This window comes from Accipiter gentilis, chromosome 9 (assembly GCF_929443795.1).
Source record: "Accipiter gentilis chromosome 9, bAccGen1.1, whole genome shotgun sequence".
NCBI classification, from domain to species: domain Eukaryota; kingdom Metazoa; phylum Chordata; class Aves; order Accipitriformes; family Accipitridae; genus Astur; species Astur gentilis.
In genome coordinates this window covers 20,429,053-20,453,147 of record NC_064888.1, presented here as the reverse complement: position 1 = coordinate 20,453,147, position 24,095 = coordinate 20,429,053, and the positions used below count along the sequence as shown (strand labels likewise).

Sequence of the window (24,095 nt, the reverse complement as noted above, 5' to 3'; positions counted from 1 at the left end):
TGACACTGTCCTTTCTGACTTCAGGGCTTGTACCACCCCATGATGCTGTTGCTGGGGAATAAAAGAACACTGGGTTCTGGTGCTGAGCCCACTGGTTAAGAACATTGCTGCAGAGACCTGTATGTGATTGCGTGGTGGGGAAAGAATTAAACAAAAGCTGACTAGCTGTTCTACCCTCCTAAGTCGGATTTACAGGATTTAAGCAAATCTGCTGGAATTCCTTGATCTTATTCCTGTTCCTTACAGTTTGAGTATTATACCAGCTCTGGGTATGATTGCTGTTAACTACCTCTCTTTTTAGGCTTTCACTGAAGATCTCTTGTGGAGGAAGCATTGATGTTTCAGCTGGTTTTGATGAATAGTAGTCCTGCCAGTTCAGGAGAAATAGGTTGAATTCCAGAGAGCCAAGAACATTTTAGAAGATGGTACTTCTTGTTCGGAAGCGTCAACACAGAATAATCTGGAAAAATCAAGACAGACTGTAGGGAATCATAGACTTACTGTTACAGAACTATGCTTATATCAAGGTGAGAAGGTGATTTGTGTTAAATAGTGGACTTAGGTATTTACAACCATGTCAGACTTGCTCACACAGGAAAGTTCAAGATCTGTTTTACCTTATCTTCAGATATGTTATCTATCTAAACTGCCATAGTTATATTGGTATAATTTCCACCTTGGAGAGGGCCATGTAGCCATGAGAAGCTTTTGAGAATCTGAGTTCCATCTCTCTCAAGAAAATGTCATTACCTGTGCCAGGAAACCGGGGGGAGTCTTGGCAAGAAGGAAACAGTTCCAAAAGAGGACCCACCACAGAGGACACAACTGCAAAACCCACTACATCTTCACACAGTTTGTCATTCCTCCAGAAACAATACCAAACTTGGACTTCTGTTGCTTTTGGTGCACTGGTCTGTGTTTCCTTTAAAATCACTTTATCTAGGAAATCACTTTATCTAGAAAAGCCTTGCCTTGAGAGGGAAGCACCTTAGAAGCTACTGTGAGAGAAATCCAGTACAGGCTTTTACTAGACGTTTTAAGCCCTATTAATATGTGTCAGAGGGCTAAAATAGGTGAGTGTCTTACGGGAGTTCTGAAGGGGCATCAATGACCTCTCTACTCCTGACTAAGAAGCAGACTTCTCTGAATGCTAGTAGATTTTCTATTCATGCCTCCAGTGTATCCTTTCCTTGTGTTTCCACTGGAGTAAGTGGTTCTAAATTCCAACACATTCCCATATTTTCATTTTGTTTTGCTCTTTTTTTTGCCAGTGCTGCCTGAGAGTTGCAGCATGCTGTAGCATCTAAGCTATTTCCATCCTCTGTTGCTCTGATCATCTGCCTCCCTTGCTATGAGGATACAGGAGATTTGCTCCTAATTAACTGAGTGTAATTCTTGGCCAAATCCACTGTGTCCAGAATGCACTGTGGTACAAATCCACTCCAGAAAGGTCTCCCTGCTAGCACTCGGCAACTCCTCTAGAAGATCCAGCATGTAGTGGAATTTCCTTGCATTTGGTGAGTGACTGAGGATGAGGCAACACAAAACTGTCATATGAAGTGAGTAATGGGGCAGTAAGTGAGGGAAGAAATAGAGGCTTTTTGTCAAGCCAATGGATTTTTATCAGCCCTTGTTTCTATGCTGAAGGTGCCTTCAGAAATGCTGCTCAGCAGACTCAGCAAAAGGTGAGCTCATTTCTTAATGTGACCTTCATGTTTCATGCTACAGAACACCAGGAGTTAATCCCTCCAAAATTGGAATATAAATATGGGAAATGTCCATTAGACTGGGCTGAGGAAAAGTGTAAAAAAATTTTGAAAAAGTGTAAAAAAAGAGTGAACAGCTTTAAATGGACCCATTCCCTTCTTAGATTTAATAATGTTTGAAACTTATTGTAGCCTCTATGCCTAATTCATATGAAGGGGCAGTAGGCTGAAAACACTAAAAAAACCCATAGGATTGTTCATCGCAATACAATAATGATCAACCCTCTGGAAGGCATCTTAGCCAATCGAGAGAAAATAACTTTACAGCCCAAGGTCAAGGAGGCGCTTGCTGGAGAAGATCTCTGGAGGCAATACTGGTGATGGCGAGATGCAGGGCTGAAAACGGAGTGCACCCTGGAGAGGGCTGTGCCACCTGTGGGTTTCCCGTGGGGAGATCTGGAAGCTGCTTAATGCGAAGTTTTCTGGGGCCCGTTTACCTGGGTTCAAATCTGCGGAGAGTTTGACCTCAGGAAGCTGCAGGCGGCTAATCGAGGAGGCAGCGGTGGGGGGATAAAGTCCAGATTCCTTCCAACAAGTCTAATCTCTGGCAAGTGTGCGCGCACAAGCCGTTTCCTTTCCCAGTTGTGTTGCTGGAGGTTTTGCGGTAGGATACGGCCCCGGTTCCCCGCCGTGGCCGCAGCCTTTGCGCCTCGGGGAGAGAAGGAAGAGGTGGCTGGAAGGGGGAAGGAGGCATTGCAGGAAAGGAGAGGAGGGGAGAGTGGCGAGCCCAGGCGCTGGGTAGGCAGGGGCGGAGAGGCGGAGGCTGGCCCAGGGGAGATGCGCGTACCTGGAGCGGGCAGAGAGGCCGGGGTAGAGGGAGGGGACAGCGGGGTGCGGAGCGGGTTGAGGGCTGCGCCCCACCCGCCTGCGCTGCCGCCTCCCGGTTTGAAGGGTGCTCGGGAAATTCTGGGGCATGTTCTCCGCCCTTCTCTCTCTCTCCTCTTTTTCCCCTTTCCGAGGAGAAGCAGCAAGAAGGTATGGGGAGAGGAAGGGGAAAGTGAAATTCTAAGATGCTGCCGGGAACTTTGATCCCTTCCCTAACGTCCCTTTCCCCGCACAGAGATGGAAGAGGCATCCCGCTCCCTCCGGTGGGGAGCGGCTAGTGCCCTGCTCCCGGGGAAACCCAGCTGCAGAGCCCGGGCGGGAGGCAGCTGCTGAGCCCGGCAGCTGAACGAGCATGTGATGCTTGAAGAAGCTTCTGCCCACTTTGCGCACAGGGATGGAGATCCCCAAAGTGCTCGGGCTCCTGGTAGAGCTCTCGAACCTGTTCTCCTGTCTCAGATGTGCGGAGGTAAGAAATGGTTATTCTTCTATCTGCTTGTAAGAAGTCACATGGCTCTTTTAACAGCCTCACTGTGAGTGGATCTTGTTATTGCTTGAGTGTGTTTTCCAAAGCATCTAGGCAGCTGTGGTCTCTGGGAAGGGCTGGGGGCTTGGGGACGGATTTATTTCGTTGTGCATATGAAATTCAGAAAAGGAAACAAAGCAGGAAAGCAGGATGCACAAGGGCTTGCGGATGCTTTGGCTCTGGTTTCCTATGTTTCTCAGGCACTGCAGTGACCCTGGCAGGTTTCTGTTCTTTGCTGATTGACTGATTCCCCCAACTGCTGTTGTGGACAGATGATTTATAGCTACAGGGACCTGGGGCGGTGACTGCAGCACAGGCTGTTTGCACTAAACTGTGGCGGTGGCAATGGTCAGCATTGGGGGATTTGGTAGCTGCTGCGGGAACTGGCAGCAATTAATTTTCATTAGAAGGGAAGCATATTACTTGGATTGCAGTTCTTTCATTTATGGTCCATCTCCAAGAAGAGCAGGTTCAGGCTTTCATATATAGCCTGTTATTAGTCCAACCCATCCCTCTACCACCTGCAGGCTCACATGTGCATGCAGGTGCACACTAAAAGCTGGGAGTCGGGGGACTTGGATTGTGGCTCTGTCACCTGTTTGGTGCAGTCACAAAAGTGTAGCTTAGCTCACTTTTCTCTCTTTGCAAAGAGATTTGAGATACTCAGATAAGTCCTTCAGCATTGTTGGTTCATAGACTATTATGTGGGCTTGCAGCGGCCTGATACCTGCAGACAGATGGATTTTTGGCTGAAAAGGGTTTTTCAGTTAAATGCTGGTTTATCTGTGCATCCCCTTGTGCATACACACCTGAGATCTGATCTGCTGTTCTGAACCATGGCAGGAATTCATCTTCAATGCGCAGTGTCACATTTTGACTTCTAGAGGGTGATGCTCGAGCTTGACTCTGTGGTTGTCAACACCCGCTGGACCATAATCATAAGCTTGATTTGAAAATGGTATCTGCCATGAGTAGGTGTCATTCTTGTCAGGTATCTATAGGAACTATCTCTGCTTATTCCACTCTTCTCCTTTTCCAGGGAGAGGTGAAGCTGAGAGAAGCAAAATTTTGAAGAAAAAACCGAACCATTTCCAATAGTTAGTATTCTTTATATACACACCTCCACTCTGTGAATTACAACTCTGTGTTCATATAAAAGTATTAGAAATGTTAATTTAAAAGTATTTAGAAATGAGTTAAACTACAAGGAGCTAGCAGAAGCATGTACAGCTGCTTCTTTTCACTCTGGGTCTGTGAAAATCTGGCACCTGCCTGCACACCATGTAATGGTGTTGAGGGGAGATCCCTATCTCTCAGCCAGTGGCCAAGTTACAACCACCAAAAACACTGCCTATAAGAGGAAATGCAGTTTTGGGGCTGGACAGGATACTGGAATTCTGAGGGCTTTGTTCCGTATTTTTTTTCTTAGTTATTTAACCCCATTTGGATAATAATACTATAGACCATATCATATTCTCACGTATTAAAACCAAAATCCTCAAAAAAACCTTGTTGTATCTTCTTCTTTAGGTGTTTCCCTTGTTGTACATGGATGTTTATTACTATTTTAACAGGGATAACTGCAGGTATCATCCCATCACGTAGATTTATCTGTTTGCTGCTGTGGCCATAGATGACTTCCCTATAAATGGAGAGAGAATGAGTGGTTATTCATTATTTTTCTTACTGGTAACAATTATTTTCTTCCAGTTTTCTTTCCATAGGCATCTCAGTCAGGCTTCCAGTTCTATTGGATGAGAACAAGCAGAACTGTAATGTAGTGCTTAGATCAAGGGTAAATCTCTGCAGGCCACTAATTCTTAATTTTGTTGTTAGTAGGAAGAGCTGTGATTGGATTTGAAGAGAAGCCATGGGGACAGTGAGGAAGAGGCTGATTACTAGGGTGTGTTTGCCTAAAGCAGCAAAAGGCTGAGCTGCTTTTAGGACATGCCCATGTTTATTTCATCAGATAATCATCTCTCTGCTTTTGCTCTGTTTCTTTTCCCAGGCTTTCCTGGGATCCCAGCCCAACCAAAACCATTTGCAGAGTGCAGGTAAGAACAAGAAGTTATTAATTCAGTCATCAGGCAGATTCTTTCCTGCAGTGGTGATCTGAGACCATAGGCACGATGAACCACTGCTACCTGGTGTTCTTCCTTTCTTTCCATCACTTCTTCCATCTTTTCTCCTGCCTCAGTGCCTGTTTATCTCCTTCCCCAAAATGGCCAGACCACTTTCTTTTCTTCATGTCTAATACTCTTGCAGTTCCCTACTCCTCCCACATGTTCTTTTCCTTTCATCTCTTTCTCTGCCTCAGTCTATTTTGTATGCTCACCTTTCCTCTGCTCTAATAACTACTGAATTCCCATACAACCTCCCTCTGAGGCTTCCAGCTGATGCAAAGCGCATGGTGTGTTTTCCAGACACCTACCTGTAACTGCTTCTCATTTTTATACCTTGTAGTTGACCTTCAGCTCTCACTAACACCCTCTGGGCTTGGCAGCACCTAGAAGGCAAATGGCATGAGCAAAAGTTTCTTTGTACCCTTGCTGTTTGCCCTACATGTCTGTATGGCAGAAGGGTTTTCTGAAAGTGTCGGCTTCTTTTTGTTTATTCAGTGAACAGAGCTATAACTGTTATCCCTTTCTGAGTCTCTATTCCCATTTCATGGAGTCTAAAAAGCTCACCCTCACAGAGTGTCTGGTTCTGGTTTCCCTCTCTGTTATTTCAGCATCATGACCATATTAAATTAATTGTTGAGGTTTCTTTGCATGAGATACTTCACATGGGCACTGGCCTGGAACATTGGCATCTGCAATCCCCCCCAAAATATGTTCGCTTTTCCTTCCTATATGTTGGCCATGTTCAGATAAGCCAGGTGATGTGCTAATGTGTATAGGGAACACACATACAATGAAATACAATGTCATTTCCCACCTTCCTGCTTTATAGAATGAGATTGTAGCTAATTTTAAACACTTCTCAGTTTCGATCAATTTAGACAGGCAATTACTCGTCTAAAGAGCCTAGGATCAAATGTAAGAGTATCTAATTCAGGTGCCAAAGCAGGTGAGGAAGGAAGTGGAGGAGTGTGTGCCAGACTCAAGTGCTGCTCCAGAGTAAGTGAATACATCTATTGAAATAAACGGTAATAGGAACTGGTTCAAATTGTCTGTGTTTGGGCCCAGAGTTAACACATTTCAAAGGCCTGTCTGGGCAGTTCATTATGTCCAGATCAATTTATTTTTTAGATAGTGTGTATTATAAATATTCTTTGAGCAGCTGCCTTGAAGAGTGGTAGAACTGAAATCAAGCAAGTAGCAATGAAGACTGCAGAGAGGCGAGGTGTTTCAGGAGATCAGCTGGTATCTCCCATATTGTCTGAGCCTCTGTGTGTGTTGCCTTAAGTGATGCTGACAGCTCCCTTCCTGTGCCCAGCATCCAGCGTGTGTGGTGTCGGACCTCTTGGGTATTACACTGGCTCGCTGGCAGTCACTGAGGCCGGAGCAGAGTGCCTCAACTGGGCAGAGTTCCCTGATTATGTTCAGCAGTACCCAGACCATGGCTTGGGGGACCACAACCACTGCAGGAACCCGGACGGGGGAACTACACCCTGGTGCTTCTACCGGCTTGCATCAGGGGCCATCGGCTGGGCTAACTGCGACTGTAATCAAGGTAAGGACTGCTGCGTGTCTCTGCCGGCACCTGGGGTGGGTGCACTGTCTCAGGGGGCTCAGGCCAGAAATGCGTGCTGCGCAGACTTGCAAGCAGCAGGTGCGACACCCTGTGAAAGAAGCGTAGTACAATAGCTGTCCCAAATTGTCAAAATAGTTAGGACTAGATGCTAGCCTGTGTGGGAGAAGAACATCTGTATACAGTAGGGGGTGGATTTAAGCTGCTGTAGTCATAATGCCTTGTATAGATGTTTTTATTCTCATACAAGGAAACTTTTTTTTTTGCTGTTAACTTACGCCACTTTGAAAACAGTTTAAGATATGTGGAAAACAACCCACTCCTGCTCCTTAAGTGTCCATATCAGAACTCTCCTCATGTAAGTGTAGCAGTTCAAATATAATAAGGAAAAATCTTCTGTGGCTAGCTTTGTAAATCTTCTGTGGCAAGGTAGGTCATAAACTTGCACTAAAATTCCTTGCAGTGCTGACAAAAGGACTGCTGCTTACTTTGAGGCATGCAAAGGAGCTGAGCTCTCTCAATACACTGACTCCAGCTCAACAGTCTTGAAAACATTTTGTTTGTTCTCCTGTTTTCTGACCTTCTTCGCTTTTCCCACATTTTGCAGAACAGATGAAATACCAGTTTAATAAACAAAAGGAAAAAGTCTTTCCCCTTGCCAGTGGAAGTGCTTTCAAAGATGGCTTCATTAAAGTGAAGGATACAAGTGTAGCTGTGCTGTGTGCCTGCATTGAGGTACTAGAGACAGAAGGTGTGTCCTTCTCCCAATACATAACTGAGTGAGGAGATGTTCTTTCTCAACAGTGCTAGGTATTTGTGGTGCAGTGGGAATTGAAAGGGCATTTACATGGCCCTTGCTTTTCTTGGAGAAATTAAAGAGGATTCACCTGCTGTTACTGAACATCTAGCTGTAGCAACAGTGACTCTCACAGGTGAGGTGGCCAATTGAAACTAAATCAGTGGAGTGTTAGAAGGAATTAGAGAGCCTGCCATTTCCATACATCTTTTCAAGGCAGCATGTAAAATAATCCCCATTTCACAGAAGGAGAATCCAGGAGCTGTGGCAGAAGCCAAGTTTCCTGCCGATAATACCATGGATTTGAAAAGAACGTAGCACCAGCCATCCTCCCGAGCAGCCGTTGCTGCAACTGGGAAGGTGACATGTCCCACGCTCCTTCATTCAAGTCACTTCAGTGACAGCATCAGCAAAACAGGGATGGGAGAAGCCAAGTGCAGTTCAGCTCAGCTACATGCAAGTCCAAGACTGGCTGACTTGCTAGTCTGAAACATCCATCAGAAGATAGCTTCTTTTTTTTTTTTCTCTCTCTCTCTTTTGGAAGGTGCTGTGCGGTTGGCTGAAGATAATAGTGTGGAGCTGTACTTCAATGGACTCTGGGGCACCATCTGTGCTGACCACTGGACTGACTGGGATGCCAGCGTTGTCTGCAGGCAACTAGGTCTCAGGTGGGAACCTCAGTCTAACTGCAAGAGTTACATGCTCATGTGGCCTCTGAAAAAACAGCCCCTGTGGTTATAGTACCTCTAGCGTAGTGCTGGGGGAGAGGAGTTCATTTTGTGGACTCATTTCCCACTTGCCAAGGTCCTTTTGTACTGTTTTCTTTACATGGCTATGCCCATCCCCAATCAGCATTTGCAAGATTTTTTTAAAACAGTAGTTTGTGCTTGGTGCTCCAGACTATGATGAGTGAGCTGTGAGATTGTATTCCCTTTTTAGTATTACCAGCTGGAGTTACTGTAGTAATCTAATAGAAATTTTGAGAGCATGAAGCCTCCTTGGGAATCTGGGATTTGGACCTTCAAGATTCCAAACAGCAAGGAGATAAGGTCCACAAAGAAGGAAGAAGGTGATTCAGATATTTGGATGTTTGAGTCTGTTGATGGGTTTGTTCACCACTCTTAAACGTGGGTGCCGTTTCTGACCAGACCAACTCCTCTGCAGTAAGTAGGAAGACAAAATGGGTTAGATGGTAGGAATTGCTTTGTGTTTGCTTGTGCTTTCCCATTACACTGTAAATGGACACCCCTCTATGCACTCCTAATCAACTGGGCTCACTGGGATGTGAAATGGCACAGCTGGACTGGAGAGTCACAAGAACTGAGGGGAACTCATAAGTCAAGCAGTGCTATGGCATTTCCGTTGCTCTGTTGCGTTCTCTGTTCCAGTGAGATCGGCACAGCTGGGAAGAAGAGTTATCCCAGACTGTGGCCTGTTCCCTTGCACCTGCAGTCAGCAAACTGCCATGGGGATGAGAAAGCCCTGCTGCAGTGTGGCTATCGGGAGGCTGTGTCAGGAGCTTGTAACCAGGGGAATGCCATGGTAACCTGTGTCCCTCCAGAAGGTAAATCTCCAGAAGAGGTTTGCTCCCTGTTTCTTGCATCACTATTGCTGATAAGATGTAAAATCTAAGGTCATGAAGCTGTGGAGAGCAAATCATTGGAGCATGTTCTTTTTTCACCTGCTATAGAGGTTGTTATCTTCCTTCCAGTGGAAAATTATCCATCCTTTCCCAATCCCAAATACTTGGAGTGGGCATACTTCTACAATCACTGAAAGATGGCTGTTCCTTTATGACTGTATCCCCTTTTTATCAAACCAGGTTTTTGTCTGCAGGCAGCAAAGTCTTAGTCACCATAGCAGCCAGTTAAAGAGCCATCCCTGGACCAGCAGTACCCGATACTGTGGGCTGCAATCACGGATGCTTCTGGGGGGTCTAGAGGGGAGGATGTGGTAGGGTGGGATGAAAGCATCCCAAGAGCTCCTCTGGCTGGTGAATGGTTCTACACCCTGAAATGCTGGATGTGCTTTGTCTCTTTCTTGTTCTGCTGTGCTCTCTTTCCCTTTCTTGAAGCACAGGTGTTGGTGCCCCACTGCGTTTAGTTGGGGGAAAGGAGAGCTTTGAAGGGCGAGTGGAGGTTTACCATGATGGCGAGTGGGGTACCATCTGTGATGACCAGTGGGATGACCAGGATGCTGAAGTGGTCTGCAGGCAGCTGGGACTCAGGTAATTTCCCCGTTGTACGTCACAGAGTGGTAATAGAAGTAGGCAGAACAAAGAACATGAAAACATATCCCTTCACTATAGTACCAGCCCTTCCTATGAGAGGTATACAGAAACCCTGGGTAAGATAATTCTGGACTGATCATCCTATAAAGGGATTTTGTACTTAATTCCTGTCAGTCTTATGGGTTTATGCTGTGAAAAAAAGAGTTGGTGCATCCCTGTCTAAGGTTTGTTTGTGTTTATCCCTGTTCGTTATTTTTGCACAGATGTCCTAATGCAAATCTTCTTGGACTCAGTGATAACTTGTCATGGTGATTTTCATACGTGAACTGCAGTTGCTTACTCGGTTAAGTTTAAACACCTCCAGTTTCACTGACTGCCCTTATCCTCTTCAAACAGGAAAGCAAGAGATCACCTCATTCTCCTGTGTGCCATTCAGTGCTCAACATGGGAGCTGTTGTATACTAAGCATTCTTGAAAATTACAGCGGTACAGAATTGTTTAAAATAGATGATTCAAATTTGAGATCCCTCAAACTTTGGGAGTTTTGCCTGTTACTGAGATTGAAACATCATTGTCCTCAGAACTCACCAGGTGTCTGAACTGTTCGTGTTGCAGGCACTTTTTTTTGTTATGTGTTGGAAGGTCTCATTACAAAACTTTCTAGCAGATTTTGGTTAACAGTTGGCAACACCACTGTGTCAGAAATACAGATTATCTATGGGAGGACACTGACCTAGCGTAGGAGAGTGCCTGTGCAAGGCAGAATCTGAGGGTACAAGACTGTGACCTTCCTTACTGAGCATATGTATCTGTAATGCTTGCAGTGGGAACCCAAAAGCATTGTCGTGGGCTCACTATGGGCAGGGATCTGGCCCAATCCTGCTGGATGAGGTGGAGTGCTCAGGCAATGAACTCTCACTTGACCAGTGCAAGAAGAGTGACTGGGGACAGCAAAACTGTGACCACATTGAAGATGCTGGGGTCTCCTGTGACCCTTTCACAGGTACAGATTTACAGCTCTATGCCAGTCAGATGTGGCTGGTCTTACTCCCATATTACGTGGCTTGCTCAGCAGATAATCCCCCTGCTTCAGGATCCTGCAGGTCTTCTAATGGAGACAGAGAGCAAGCAGCAGGTGGGAGGGGATCAGAGCCGGGCTTGGTGGTGTTCCCATGGCTTTCCACAGGTGGCATGGAAAGGCTGAGGTGAATCCTCCCCTGACAGATGGGCATGTTTGAGAGCAATGAATGTTTGGTTTTTTGAGTACCTACAGATATCTGTGTCGTTGGTTTCTTTCACTCATGGGCTGTACAGAGACTTCAGTGGTGGGCTCAGGCTGTTTCTTCTCTCCCCTGCTGAGTGCTGACCTTTCCTTCTCCCACCCCTTGCAGAGGGCACTGTCAGGCTGGCTGGTGGCCGCAGCCCCAGCGAAGGCAGGGTAGAAGTTTATTACAACGGAGACTGGGGCACAGTATGTGATGATGGCTGGACAGACCTTGGTGCCCAGGTGGTCTGCAGGCAGCTGGGCTTCAGGTAGGACTGAGAGTGTGTGTAGTGTTTGTGCCTCCTAATTTCAAGGATTAGATTCCATCACCCTTCACTGGGATAGGCTGGACCTTAATCCTTCAATGCTGTCTTTTTTAGAAGGGTTATTACCATTATACAGCTTTATTCAGGAAAGATTAATAGGTAAAGCAGGTAATGGGCTTGATACTGTCTTTATGAACCCCTCACCAGAAAGTTCTCTTAACACTCCTTAAATTTGTGTGTGTTGCTCAGCACTAGCCACCCCCTCTTCTCTGCCAGCTAAATGGTATCACCCATCTGCTCTCTCAGCTAAATGTATCACCTGCTTCAGCAGTTGAAGGAAGATCATCAAGGCAAAAAAGACTAGTAGTAGGGATTTTTGTAATGCTTTTCTTTCAGCCTGTTGCTGAATTGTCATCCCTCCAGGTATGAGATTGAGGAAGATTTAAAATCAGGATACTGTAGTCTTGGAGCCAGTAAAGTGGTTTTTTATGTGTGGATTTTTTAATATGATTAGGGTATCTTTGTAAAATTTCAGCTTTATACACTGAAAAAAGACTGAACTAAATTCTTGTCTTCTAGTTCAGCTGCTTACTGTGTTTGTCATCTCTTGCAGTGCCTAAATGTTTGCAGCTTTCTGCATTTCAATTCCAGGTAGACGCTTCCTATAAAAAGAAGTAGAATTACTTAAATATTGATAGTTTTGATGCCTCCTCTGCTAGGCCATCCCCAGATTGATGTACCTGGTGTCATGTCTGCAAAGCAGCCTCTGTGGTATATCTGTCCCTCTGTGCTACACTGACTGTGCCTTTGACCAGACACTAGAAAATGGACTTTTCTGAGCTGGCCACCCTGAAAACTGAAGTTGGCAAGATGTGCAAGCTGCTTGATTGCCATCCTGTGTGTCACTGAGTGGTTTAGGTCAGGAGGCCACCAATATCACAGTTGGGCTCTGCAGGGGAGTTTTCCTTTGAGTCTGAGCTTGGGTCCCTCTGTGGGATTAATGAGTTTTAATGAATCTGATGTTACATTCTGTTTCCTTCCGCTAGTGGTCCTGCTACCCTGGCCTCTGAAGGGGACTATGCTGCTGGCCAAGGCTTTATCTTACTGGATGATGTGGCTTGTGCAGGGACAGAGCTGTCCCTCCTGGACTGTCCCCACAGCAACTGGGGGCAGCATGACTGCTCACACGCCGAAGATGTGGGAGTCCGCTGTTCCCCGGAGAGCAACACAGTCATGGATGGCAGCCTGGGTAACTCACCTTGCCCCTTGCCCTGGACGGTGGGGAAGCGTCACCTGCTGATCTGTTCCTTTGGACGCTCTGACAGATGTGGGATTTTTCCCTGTGCTGTTCCAGTCAGAGGGCTGCTTTTTGAGAACTCCTGGGAATGAGCCCTGGCTCTCTTGGGGCAGAGCCACAGAGCTGTGGTTCCACCAGACGTAGGGCCAGAACTGCAGAGAAACTGACACTGGAGAGAATTGTGTTGGCAGTCTCTAAAACAAACCTGAGGGGCTGAGGAACGGTGGCTGCCTTAGTGTGCCATTGCTCACTGACAAGATGCTTCAGCCCTGTGTCTGTGGGAACACAGGACCCGTTTAACTAGACCCCTTAGGAAACTGGTATAGTTACATTAGTGTCACACCTTGCCAAGATAAGAAGACTTCCGATGCAAGGGGCTGTTGTGTGGAAATTTGCATTCTCCTGTGTGGATGGCACACTTTTAATTAAAATTGTGAATGTATTTCAAGTTAGCATAATTTCCTCATTTATATAAGGCCTGATGCTCTCCCCTTTCCCTACTACAGGACACTTTTTCCATTTTGTCAGACAATTTTTATTGAAATAGACGGCATCCAACTTTTTTTTTTTTCCTAGATGTAGAACTCTTCTCTTGCTTGGAATAATGTAATAGGTTTATGATTTAATGGATCTCTTTCGCAGGCATGTTTAAGCTTGTCCTCTCTTGCCTCAGGAGTTAATAACTCTCCTTCTGTTCTTGTTCTCCTCTTTACTCAGCTTTCAGAATATGATCTACTAATGATTTCCAGTATGTATTAAATAAATTAATAGCTATGTAGTCTTCTGATTCAGCACAGAAGTGAAATGTTTTCATATAGAAGCACTCCTTTTTTTCTTTTTTCTTTTTTTTTAAGCTTATTGATATCTGGGATTCAGCTTTTCCTATAGAACCCAAGTTCTGGGCACTTCACTCTCTGGTGGTTTTGCTTGCAGTGACCCACATGTTTTCTCCTGCAGGACCTCCTGTGCGGCTGGTGGATGGAGAAAGCACCAAGGAGGGACGGGTTGAGGTATTCCTGAATGGGCAGTGGGGCAGTGTCTGTGATGATGGCTGGACAGACAGAGATGCTGCAGTGGTTTGCAGGCAACTGGGATTCAGGTAAGAGGTCTGGTACATGCATCTTACAGATCCAAACAGCTCTCAGGGGAATTGCTTCTTTCTGGACCTCTTTCTGGGGGCTTCATTTCTTAGTTTTGGCATACACACATATGCTTGAGGAAGTAGGGTCCTATTCTCACTGTACTACTGTCTGTGTGTGGAGTGACACATAAATACTATTTCTCTTAAAATGTGCTGGTCCATCAGGTTCACCTGCTTCCTGCTTACTGCAGATCAGCCATCCTCTCTCTACTTGCAGTGGTACAGCAAAAGCCAGGGCAATGGCTTATTTTGGTGAAGGTCATGGGCCCATCCATCTCGACAACATAGAATGCAGTGGCACGGAGGACACCCTGGGGCAATGTGTAAGGCCTGACACCGGGATTCACAGCTGCTGGCACAGTGAGGATGCTGGTGTGATCTGTGACTATGTGGAAGAGAAGGTCCAAGATATCAGGAGAACAGGTGACATGCCCATTTCTTCTATACAGAAAATTAGAGATCCAATTGTAGGATCTCTACATGCTTTTATGCTTTTTCCCTGTAGTTCTTCTCTTTGGCTGAAACTTTGCCTACAAAATAAGCATGTCCTGTCCTGCACCTCCTACTATTTCCTTGTTTTCATTGTCTCTTCTTAGGAGCACAGGGTGCTCCAGACTAGTCTGAGGAGCTCCACCCATGTCAGGCCTTTGAGCCTGCAGAACTTCCCTGCAGCCAAGTCACCATACCTTTCTTTAGAGCAGTAACCATGAGCAAACTTTGGGTTTTAGAGTACTGAGGAAATAGCTGTAGAGGTCCCATTCCTGGCATAAGACTACACATACTGCAGGTAAGGACCTCCACCAAAACTGAGGAAATCTATGGGATTAAATCTTCTATGAATTCCATATGTACAACACAATGCATTCAACTGCCATGAGGATTAATGCCCGCAGGGAAGGTGAATGGTATTTGGCTCTATGAAAGCAATTGTTGATACTTAAGCTGAAAGTATCTACCCAACTGTTCTAACTTTGCTGTGCAGATCCAGAGTCTGGTGTGTGTGGGATGCGTCTGCTTCACCGTCGCAAGAAAAGAATCATAGGTGGAAACAAGTCTCTAAGGTACTACCCTGTAATTGCTGGGAAAGCCAGAACTGGTTCCAGCTTTCCTATAGGCTCTGGAAATAGCCTGGCAAATGCTGAGTACATTAACACATTTTCACTGGTGATTTTTGAACTTGATTTGAACCAGTGGGCCTATCTAGGGAAGAATGCACACCAGCTGAGCCCGAATGGGACAGAGCAGATGGGAAAAGAGGAAAACAGCTCCCATGTGTCCGCATGTGACACCTATTATTCCTCTGTTTCTTCTTCAGAGGCGGTTGGCCATGGCAGGCCTCACTACGATTGAAGGGTTTTCGTCGAGATACTCGTCTGCTGTGCGGAGCAACACTGATCAGCAGCTGCTGGGTAGTGACTGCAGCCCACTGCTTCAAAAGGTGTGTTTGAATGGGGAGCCCCGAGGGACACTCAACGATGAACAAGATAAACTTATGCAAGGTTATCCTCCCAGCCCAGTGGAACCACATGAGCAAAGTTTCTAAACCAAGACCTTCAGGTTATGATGTGTGTGATCTTGGAGCACTTACAGGGATGAGACAATATAAGTTTGCTTTATCCTTCACTATTTATACCTGCCCTCTTAACTTTGAGGCTTTACAACTTAAAGGGAACCAGCATTTTGCCATTCTACAGTGCTTTAAGGAACTGTGAACAGATAAGGGCACAAGCCTGTTGCAACCATTGTAGCCCTTTTTATAGGAAAAAAAAGTCCTGTGCCTGGTAGATAGTGATTTGGGAACACCCACTGGCTGCAACAGCTGGCATTATCACATCTGCTAAAGAGGTCCTACAGTCCTGTAGCTGGCACTGTTTTATCAATTTGTAAGGAGGTGGTTCAGTCTCACAGCAACTGAGACTTGTGTGAGTCTGTTTCCCCCTTAGTAGGAGTATCAGGATCTTGAGTCTCTTTTTCTCCAGGTTTGGTGTTGATGTGCGACACTACCTGCTGCGGGTGGGCGATTACCACACAGGCGTGAAGGATGAGTTTGAGAGGGAGCTGCCTGTGGAGCGGATTGTCCTCCACAGGAACTACTGGGCCGGCAGCAATGATAATGACATTGCCCTGGTCCGGATGCAGGGCAGAGAGGGGCACTGTCTCTCCTTCAATCGCCATGTTCTGCCTGTCTGCCTGCCCAACAGGAAAGAGAAGTCTGACATCAACAGGCAAGCCTGCATCATCTCCGGCTGGGGAGACACAGGTGAGTGACAGGGCTTTGAGGGGCAAGAAAGGTGGGGGAGCCTGGGTTCAGAAGCCTACACGGGCAATTAATTTATGTCTGCACAACTCAAGGCCATGTTCTTAATGCTCCTATTGTCTGTGCCAGTGCATGGTGTTAAGGAACGGGGAGGTGAGGTGATTTTTGTGTTGTTGTGTTTTCTTCTGATTTTGAGGCTTCTTCAGCCTGCCGATGGTGGAAGTTTTGGTTGCTACAGCATGCCTCTGAAGCTGTGGGAGAGAACAATGCTGCCATTTGGCCACAGTCCCCTCTTTCTTCCCCTTTCTACACACGTTTGCCTGCAGCAGACCCCTTAGGCAGCAGCCTGTGCAGAGCTGGTGTACAAAGCCTATGGGAGGGCCCCACGTTTCCTTGACCTGCTGCCTTCTTCATGATACTGTAGTAGTGAAGTGGGGGCTTAGAGGTGGAAGGAATCTCTCTCAGACTACCTTGCTCAATCTCCCTGGATATTGTTGGAGGGACAGCTGGGCTCTGAGGCCGGTTTCTGCACTACGTTCGAGACAGCCTGTACCTGTCCTTTTGCAGCGCATTGCTATGGAGCTTCCTAGGTAAAAGGGAGCAGGAAATATTCTAGAAAGTATTCATTATTAAATACTTAACTCTCTCAAGGTGATGTTTTAAAATGCTGGGCTTGGTGGAGTCCTGACATGGATGCATTAGCAAGGTCTGGAGACAGCTATAAACTCTAAACAAAGCTTTGTAACTGTCTGTCCAGGCCTCCCCCATTTGAGGATCAGAGATGCAATGCAGGGCTTGGGGCAGGGAGGCCTTTCTGGGGCTGCTGTGGCTAGAAAAAAGAAAGACTTGCTGCCAAAAGGCAAATAGCCCTGGGAGCTTGTCTGTTGATTTTGGACTTACCCATCCTTCCCAGCTGTTCCCCTAGCTGTTACCCCAAGTGTTTAACTGCAAGTATACATTTGCCTTTGGAGTCAGTTGCACCACATGCACGTGTCACTTTGGGGTGTATGGGGCTGATCAAGGAGGAACTTGGCCATGTAACTTCCTTGAGCTGTACTGGGGATTAATGGCTAGAGTCCCATCCACCCCCCAAACCCGGCTTTCCCAGTGAGAGGGGCAGTTAGCTACTACCTTGTGAACTTACCATAAACCTTGGGCACAGAAAGGTCGCACTCTAATTTGCATGTGGACCTTACGTTCTGAGCAAATCTAGGGTAATAAAGAGATTTGAGCAAATAAAGACAAATCTGGCTGGCCAAAGATGACATGAGCTCCCTGTGAATAATATTTGGATGCCTCTGAAACATCTTCCAAAACTTCTCTGAGGATTGAGCACTTTACAAATATTACTGCATTTATTCTCTTGAGAAAAAACACTGTTCTGTTTTACAGAGGAGGAAATGGAGGCTCAGAGAGGTGAAAGAAATTGAACAAGGTTCAAATTACTTGTTGGCAGAACCAGGAGTAAGACTTATCCTTTGATCTAACTTTTTTCTTCAACCTCTTCCCCATTTCTTTGATCTTACAGCTCTTTTTTGTGGGCTGGCTTGGCAGGACTGTTTTCTGAAGCTCTAGTGGCTCAGAGATGCTGAGCTTGGCCTATTTCTGTGCCGCAGTCTTGACATGAAATGTACAAATATCTGTTTTTGTGCGGAGCGCCGTTGCTTTAGGTCACTGCAGTTGTCTGTACATGAATTGGTCTGGCTGGTGTGTTCTGTTCCAGGGAAGTCCTACTCGAGAACTCTGCTGCAGGGGGTGGTGCCTCTTCTTCCACGGGGAGACTGTGAGGTCCGTTACGGGCAGAAGTTCACTAACCGCATGATTTGTGCTGGGAACCTCTCGGAAGACAAACGGGTGGACAGCTGCCAAGGTGACAGTGGAGGGCCACTCATGTGTCAGAGGTCAAACGGACGCTGGATCATTTTGGGGATCACTTCCTGGGGTTACGGCTGTGGCCGGAAGGACTCCCCCGGTGTGTACACAAAGGTCAGCAAATACGTACCCTGGATCAAGAAAGTGACCAAGCTAAAATGAAAATGTCCGAGCTCTAGGAACTTCAGCATATGGCCCTTTTGCTCTGCAGCAGTAGAAGGCTGTGGCTTCTGGCCTGTGACTGATGGAGAATTATTTTGTTGTTGGACACTGGGAAAAGACTTTAATGTAGAACTGGGAGAAAAACAGCTATGGCTGACTCTTTAAAGTCTTTGGTTTCACTTTAGTCCATAATCTCTGAGCAGAGAAAGCAGGTGCACACTGGTAAGAATGATAAGTCTATGTTCTTCTGACTGCCTGAGCCCTGTAATGGAATCACACTTGTTCCTTTGCCCTGGCACACAGAAATGGTAGAAGTGGAGAAATACCTGCCTCTGTAAATCTGTTCATGTTTTTGTATGTTTGCACAGTTGAAAAACGCTGCAAGGAGAGGTAAGATGCTTGGAAGATGGCACCGGGCGCTGGCATAGTGGAAGTCTTCAGATATTTTTTCATAACAGCTCTCTTCAGTTCCAGGAATCAGAAGTTTTGAGCTGAGCTGAGGAACAGGCCAACAGTTGGGGTTTTTTCCTTCCCCGTTATGTCTCTAGGGGGAACCGTTTCTCTTCTGAATAGTAGGTCTGCTCCCATATGATCCCTTTAAAGTGGTTGTCCTTGATAAGAGATGCTTGTCCCTCCTGCTGTAACCCTCTATCACATATTTCCAGCTGCCAGATGCTATGGTTTTATTGCTGCTTTCTCAATATGGTGGTTCTTTTGTGTTTGTGTTTGGTTTTTTTCCTTAAAGCAGCATCTCCTACAATCGGTTGTTGGTGTGAGAGTAAATTTTCATTTTTAAGAGACAATAGCTTTCTTGCCCTCATGATTACTACTAAGAACTTAAAATGTGACCTCAAAAGGCTGAATAGACATCTTATTTTTCTTTAAATCCAAATGTAATGTTAATCTCAAACATTCAGGTGTCAAATCATGGTTTAACAGCACTGCAGAGTCTTTCTCTTGATACCTTATTCAATATAGTTATTAGCTGCCCTTTATTTGTGATGTTAGTCTTTAATATCTCTGTGTTCACAGTTCTTCCATGAAACATGGAAATACTCCTGGGGTGTAGATACACCTCAAGCAAATTACTCACTCTTTGTATATAACAGTAAGTGTGCCGCAAAGCAGCTTCCCGCTTTCCTGAAGTGTGTCCTATTCTTGCAACCTCTGGGCTATGCTTCCTCTCTTCTCTTCTTTGCACTATTTCTCTTTTCATTCCTCTCAGTGCGAGTAAACTGGCTTAACTCGAGGGTATGCAAGCACTGCCATCAATCTGTAGTTCTCAGCCTGAACAGAAATAATGCTGAGAGAAAGCAGGGGTTATTGAATATGTCAACTCCTTCCTTCCCTCTCATCCAAACAAATGAACAGTTTCCTCTTAGGCCTTAAGCACTCTTCTAAGTTAATTTATTATTCTTGAGTAGGTAGAAAAATATAAAAATAGGCAGAAGGGCTAAGTGCATTAATAGTTGTGCAGTGCACAGTGTCTTCTCACTGTGTATAGACAAGCCAGAGAGAAGACAGGTCTGCTCAGGAGCAGGGGCAGTAAGCTTTGATGTATAACCAAGGACCCGAACATGGAATAATAATACAGGATGGGACACATGGAACTTGCGCCAGATGTGCATGTTTTGGTTTCACTCATGAGCTGTAGGATATGCAATGACTGGGTCAGGCACCAGCCTGCTGTTTAGAAGGTCTGCACTCAAGGCACTGATGTGTTTGGTACCTAGGTATTACCAAGGCAAGAAGAGAAGGCAGAGCACAGCCTGTGGATTAGCATGTCATATTACAGGGCATGTGGTGATAAAGTCCTAGAAATTTCCTTGGATTCCGTAAGTAGTGATTGCCTAAAGATTTAATTTGTCTTCTGTAAAACAGCTTAATGTAAAGGTGCTGACCTGGCTAGGTGGCTGATTTTTGTGTTTGAAAGCTGAACTAAACAGTTCCATTATAGGGATTATAGGATAGTTGGGCTACCAGTGTTGCAAAGGACTGTTTAAAGATCCTGCTTGGAAACTTTATTTAAAAAAAAAAAGAATTGTAGGAATCTTTAAAACATGCAATGTCAGAACCCCTGCAAATGGGCCTTTGAGACAGATCTGATCTGTTTGTGCTTTTTCTCTAGGGGCTGAATGTCTGCAGTGCAGCTTGTGCTGATAAGCCTGTTTGAAGTGTGAGGCTTGATCCTTTGGCAGCACTGTGCTTGGCTCCATGCTGGCTGTGTTGTCCTACAGCTGCTGGCAGAGCGTCCCTAAGACGCAAGCTGCAGACTGCTCCTTATCTCCCAGGAATTAAAGTGACAGGAGGACTAAGGGCAATTGTGTCACAGAACTCTGGTCCAGTGGGGGATTAAATGCCAAGTTCCACACTGGCAGCAACAGTACCTGTCTGGGAAACGTGGAGGGATTTGGCTTTTACCTTCAGCCTCCCCCAAGCCAGCATGCTACAGCAGCTCAAATGGAGTTTCTGTGCCTTGGGTGCAGTCACATCTCTAGTTTACCCTGGTTTGATCTTTCACTTTATAGCCATAACCCCAACAGGCATCAAAACACCCAAAGGATTGAAGCTATGAGGTTATTTCCCTAAGCCTGTTCAGCTGGTTGCCATTCAGAAGTTAGAATAAATTACCGTGTAACACGAGTGAGACACAGGTCTGGCATTTTTTTCCGAAATTCCCATGTTCTAGTTAAAAATATTTCTTTCTCCTAGATCTTGTCACCATGAAAGCTGTGAGAATCCTTGTAATTAACATCCTGTGAGTCCTGCATGAGCCAGGAGGAGGGAAGGAAGTATCTAATCTCCTTTGCCTACTTTTACACCTTACTGTACTGGTACTGTAGGCAAACCTGCCAATACTCTCCTGAATTGTCCTGACCTGTTTCAGAGCACCACTATTGCTCTTTACTGTTTAAACTGGGACCATGGCCCAAGCCAAACTCACGTGCTTTGCCACCAAGTCTTACTGGAACTGCCTGGTTGGATGAGAGGCACTCAGCCGCCCTAGGTCTGTATTTTGTACCTAATGTTGGCCAGCAGCAGATGTTTCAAAGGATAGTACATGTGAGTTTGTAGTGAACAAGTTTTAACAACCTTTCCTTTGGGGTAATTTTGTTCTTGGTGCGTTTAAATTAATTACTTGCATTAGCATTATTATCATTAAAAATAGAAGTACAAGTACTTGGTCCTCTAGGTGTTGTACAAACACTATGCACTATCCTTCTGTGATTCTTTTTTTTTCTAAAGCATGAAAGTTTATATCCCTGTCTTTTAAAAAGCTATTTAATGTAACCAGCCTTCATCTTCCATATAAATGTTTAATTCCATATTTAATCCAACTAAGCTCTCAGCCTCAATAGTTTCTGGCAATGAGAACCAAGATAATTTTATTCTCCATAGCACATAATTTCTTTTTATAGTTCCTGAATTAATTGCCTTGTGTTTTCATTGAATCCCATCTGTCCTTGTGGTCTCACCTGTGAGAGAAAATAAGGGGCCTGTCTTTACATTGTCTGTTGTCCATTACTCTAGAGATAGTCCCTTTTCTAAAACTGTGGCATCTCCGTCTCTCTTCAGCCCAAACTGGCTAGGTATCTGCTAACATGCTGACTGTGTCTCTGTGTCTTCTCTTTCTGCTGGATGTTTAAGCTTTGGTAACCAGAACTGAATGCAATTTGCCAGGGGAGGTTGTGCCATCTGGTGATTATTTTCAGTATTATTTTCTATAGTACCCAATGCTGTAAGTGATTTCAGTGCTGTATGTGTATTATGTATGTATGCTGGAGCTAGTGTTAAACTTGCTAGTGTGGTCTTGGTGGCAGCCTAGCTACAACGGGATGGACACCTGTCAAGGTTAATTCCCCTCATGCCTCAGGCAGGTGCAGCAGCTCCTCTCTGCTCAGAGTAGCTGCTGTAGGTATGCCTGGGGAGCGTAACGCAGCTCTGGGCAGGGAGCACCTAAATAGCTCTGTAGAGATTTCCTTGGCTGACATACCTGTAGGGCTGATAGAGTCTGTCTTCACAGCACTAGTCTGTTGGATAAGGCTAATGCACATACACTATTTCCAGGAGCTGACAGATCAGTCACTGCTGCTGGTGGCTGTGCTGTGCCACGTGGATGCTGTGAGACAACTTGCCATAGCAGTGTGGCACATGCTGGTTATGTGGGAAAGGGAATGTCACTGTGGCTGGCTGGGAACATTGGCAGGAGTAGGAACATGGCTATGGTAAGGGTCTAAAGAGCAGCTATTAGTGTTCCAGGTATCCTTCTTTGAGGGAATACGCCAGTGCTCTACAAAGGCTAACCCTGTGCCAGTGTCTTCCTGACCTGCAGTGTCTGGACTGGCACCCTTATCAGCTCTGTCTTGACACCAGTCCAGGCTTTGGACAGCTGAAGCTGGATTAAAGATTTATCCCTTTTCTGTAGCTGAACACTGTTCTGATGATTTCTATGAATTAGGTTCTATGCTATAATTAATCAGGCAGCTGTTTATTAACCTGGACAGGATGTCGATTACCCTTGTAATCCTTGTATGCTTGTAGCAGAGAATAACAGATCAGTTTCTCAGAAGTGTTAGTGGAAGCATTGGTGAAGAACCAGGAACATGGATATTTGCTATCTCAGGAGTAAGAGAGGTGGGCGTGCGTGCCTTTTGTCTGTCTTCCTTCCTTTCTAAAGCCAATATCCCGAAGTCTCTTCACCCCCAAAAAAGCTGCAGTAATCCATCAACCAGTTGAAGACAGATTTTTATGTGTATATTCAGCAATCAGATTAAAGGTTTTGAGATATGAACTGCAACTGCACTGGTGTTTAACACCATCTTGATAGACTTGCTGGGAGTTTCTTGCAGCTAAAGGGAACAGAATGGCCCCTGGTGGCAACCAGCTTGGGACCGCTCCTTGTGGAATGAGGCACTGTGACCTGGACCGATGCACATCTCTTGGGCTGGATTTTGACTTGTTCAGAAAAATATTTAATTTCCCACATCAAAAATAAAAACTCGCTTGTGCAGTAGCCCACTCAGTCCTATTAAAATCCCTTTCTACTAACCAGGGGCTGAGTATCTCTGAAATCAGTCAAGTGCCAAAACTGTCATGTCCCCTGGATCAACACCAATGGCTCACAAGGTATGCTAATAAATGGATTATACTGTGACTGTGTGGGGCTCTGTCTTATTTTTAATAAAGCAATCTGTTCCAAGGGCAGGGTTTAGGACTTTTTTCAGCACTGAATTAAGCTAATTAAGTTTCTGTAACATGCTAAAGCGTGTTACAAAGTCAGCATCATGTTAGCTACCATTACAATGAAATGCAACAGTTCTTCAAATGCCACATTTTTGGCCATTTGGAACAGGTAAGGGGTATCTGCAGGTCAACTCATTGCACTTAAAACTTAATAGGATTTAATATATCAGCTTTGTAATTTGTTGTTCTAGGTGATCTTTCTATACTACCTTTGAACAAACTTGTTCAGCATGATTTAGTCTCCTTTCAGTCTAGGATTCATATGTCACCACTCTAAGAATCAAAGCCAGCCTCTGGAAAAGTGGGAGGAGGGAATGCAGTTTGAATGAGCTACTGATGCAAGAGCATTGTTCTACTCCCTGCCACTGCTGAAATCTGCATTGCTATATAAAAAGTGCTTTGAAAAATAGTCCAGTTCCTTGCAAAGGTCGCTGCTACTGACTTTCCCAAGTCATTAGCATTAGACTGGGGCTTGGTGTAGCTGATGCCTGCAGACTCCAAGTATTGTTTATAGTGTATAAATTTTTTGTGTGTACTGACTCCAGCCTGCTGTTGGGAACTGACATGTACTCACTGAAGAAAGAGCTGCTTGTGGTTAACACCTCCCTCACTTCATGTCTGCCTTTAGGGTTTTCTGCACCTACCTACGTTTTCTCTCTTGCTTGTGCAAAACTGGGAAGCACAGTGCAGGCATTTTAGATGGCCATCCATGTGTCAGCAGGCACTGTTTCACCAAGTCAGATCTGCAACGCTCTTCTG

The 24,095-nt window shown here is 45.4% G+C and overlaps 1 protein-coding gene across 5 annotated transcripts; it reads left to right on the top strand.

Moving 5' to 3' along the window:
- Positions 1-1,670: 1,670 nt before the first annotated feature.
- On the top strand, positions 1,671-23,247 carry LOC126042824 (neurotrypsin-like). 5 transcript variants are annotated; one of them, XM_049810520.1, is made up of 16 exons: positions 1,671-1,685; positions 2,827-3,057; positions 5,123-5,168; positions 6,553-6,789; positions 8,148-8,271; positions 8,992-9,167; positions 9,683-9,830; positions 10,658-10,836; positions 11,225-11,366; positions 12,410-12,612; positions 13,618-13,759; positions 14,019-14,224; positions 14,784-14,862; positions 15,117-15,239; positions 15,781-16,061; positions 17,782-23,247. In XM_049810520.1, the coding sequence occupies exons 2-16, from the start codon at positions 2,986-2,988 to the stop codon at positions 18,090-18,092; spliced, it is 2,469 nt and encodes an 822-aa protein (XP_049666477.1). In that variant the 5' UTR covers positions 1,671-1,685; positions 2,827-2,985; the 3' UTR covers positions 18,093-23,247. The 5 variants fall into 5 exon arrangements, with proteins under 5 accessions (XP_049666477.1, XP_049666476.1, XP_049666475.1 ...); XM_049810519.1 differs by lacking the exon at positions 1,671-1,685 and adding an exon at positions 2,117-2,435; XM_049810518.1 differs by lacking the exon at positions 1,671-1,685 and adding an exon at positions 2,117-2,741.
- The last annotated feature ends 848 nt before the right edge of the window (positions 23,248-24,095 follow it).

Excerpts from the sequence above, each read along its gene's own strand:
- LOC126042824 (XM_049810520.1), top strand. The coding sequence starts at position 2,986 with ATGGAGATCCCCAAAGTGCTCGGGCTCCTGGTAGAGCTCTCGAACCTG. Across the intron at positions 3,058-5,122 it reads CCTGTCTCAGATGTGCGGAG|GCTTTCCTGGGATCCCAGCC; the intron begins GTAAGAAATGGT and ends TTCTTTTCCCAG. Across the intron at positions 12,613-13,617 it reads AGTCATGGATGGCAGCCTGG|GACCTCCTGTGCGGCTGGTG; the intron begins GTAACTCACCTT and ends TTTCTCCTGCAG.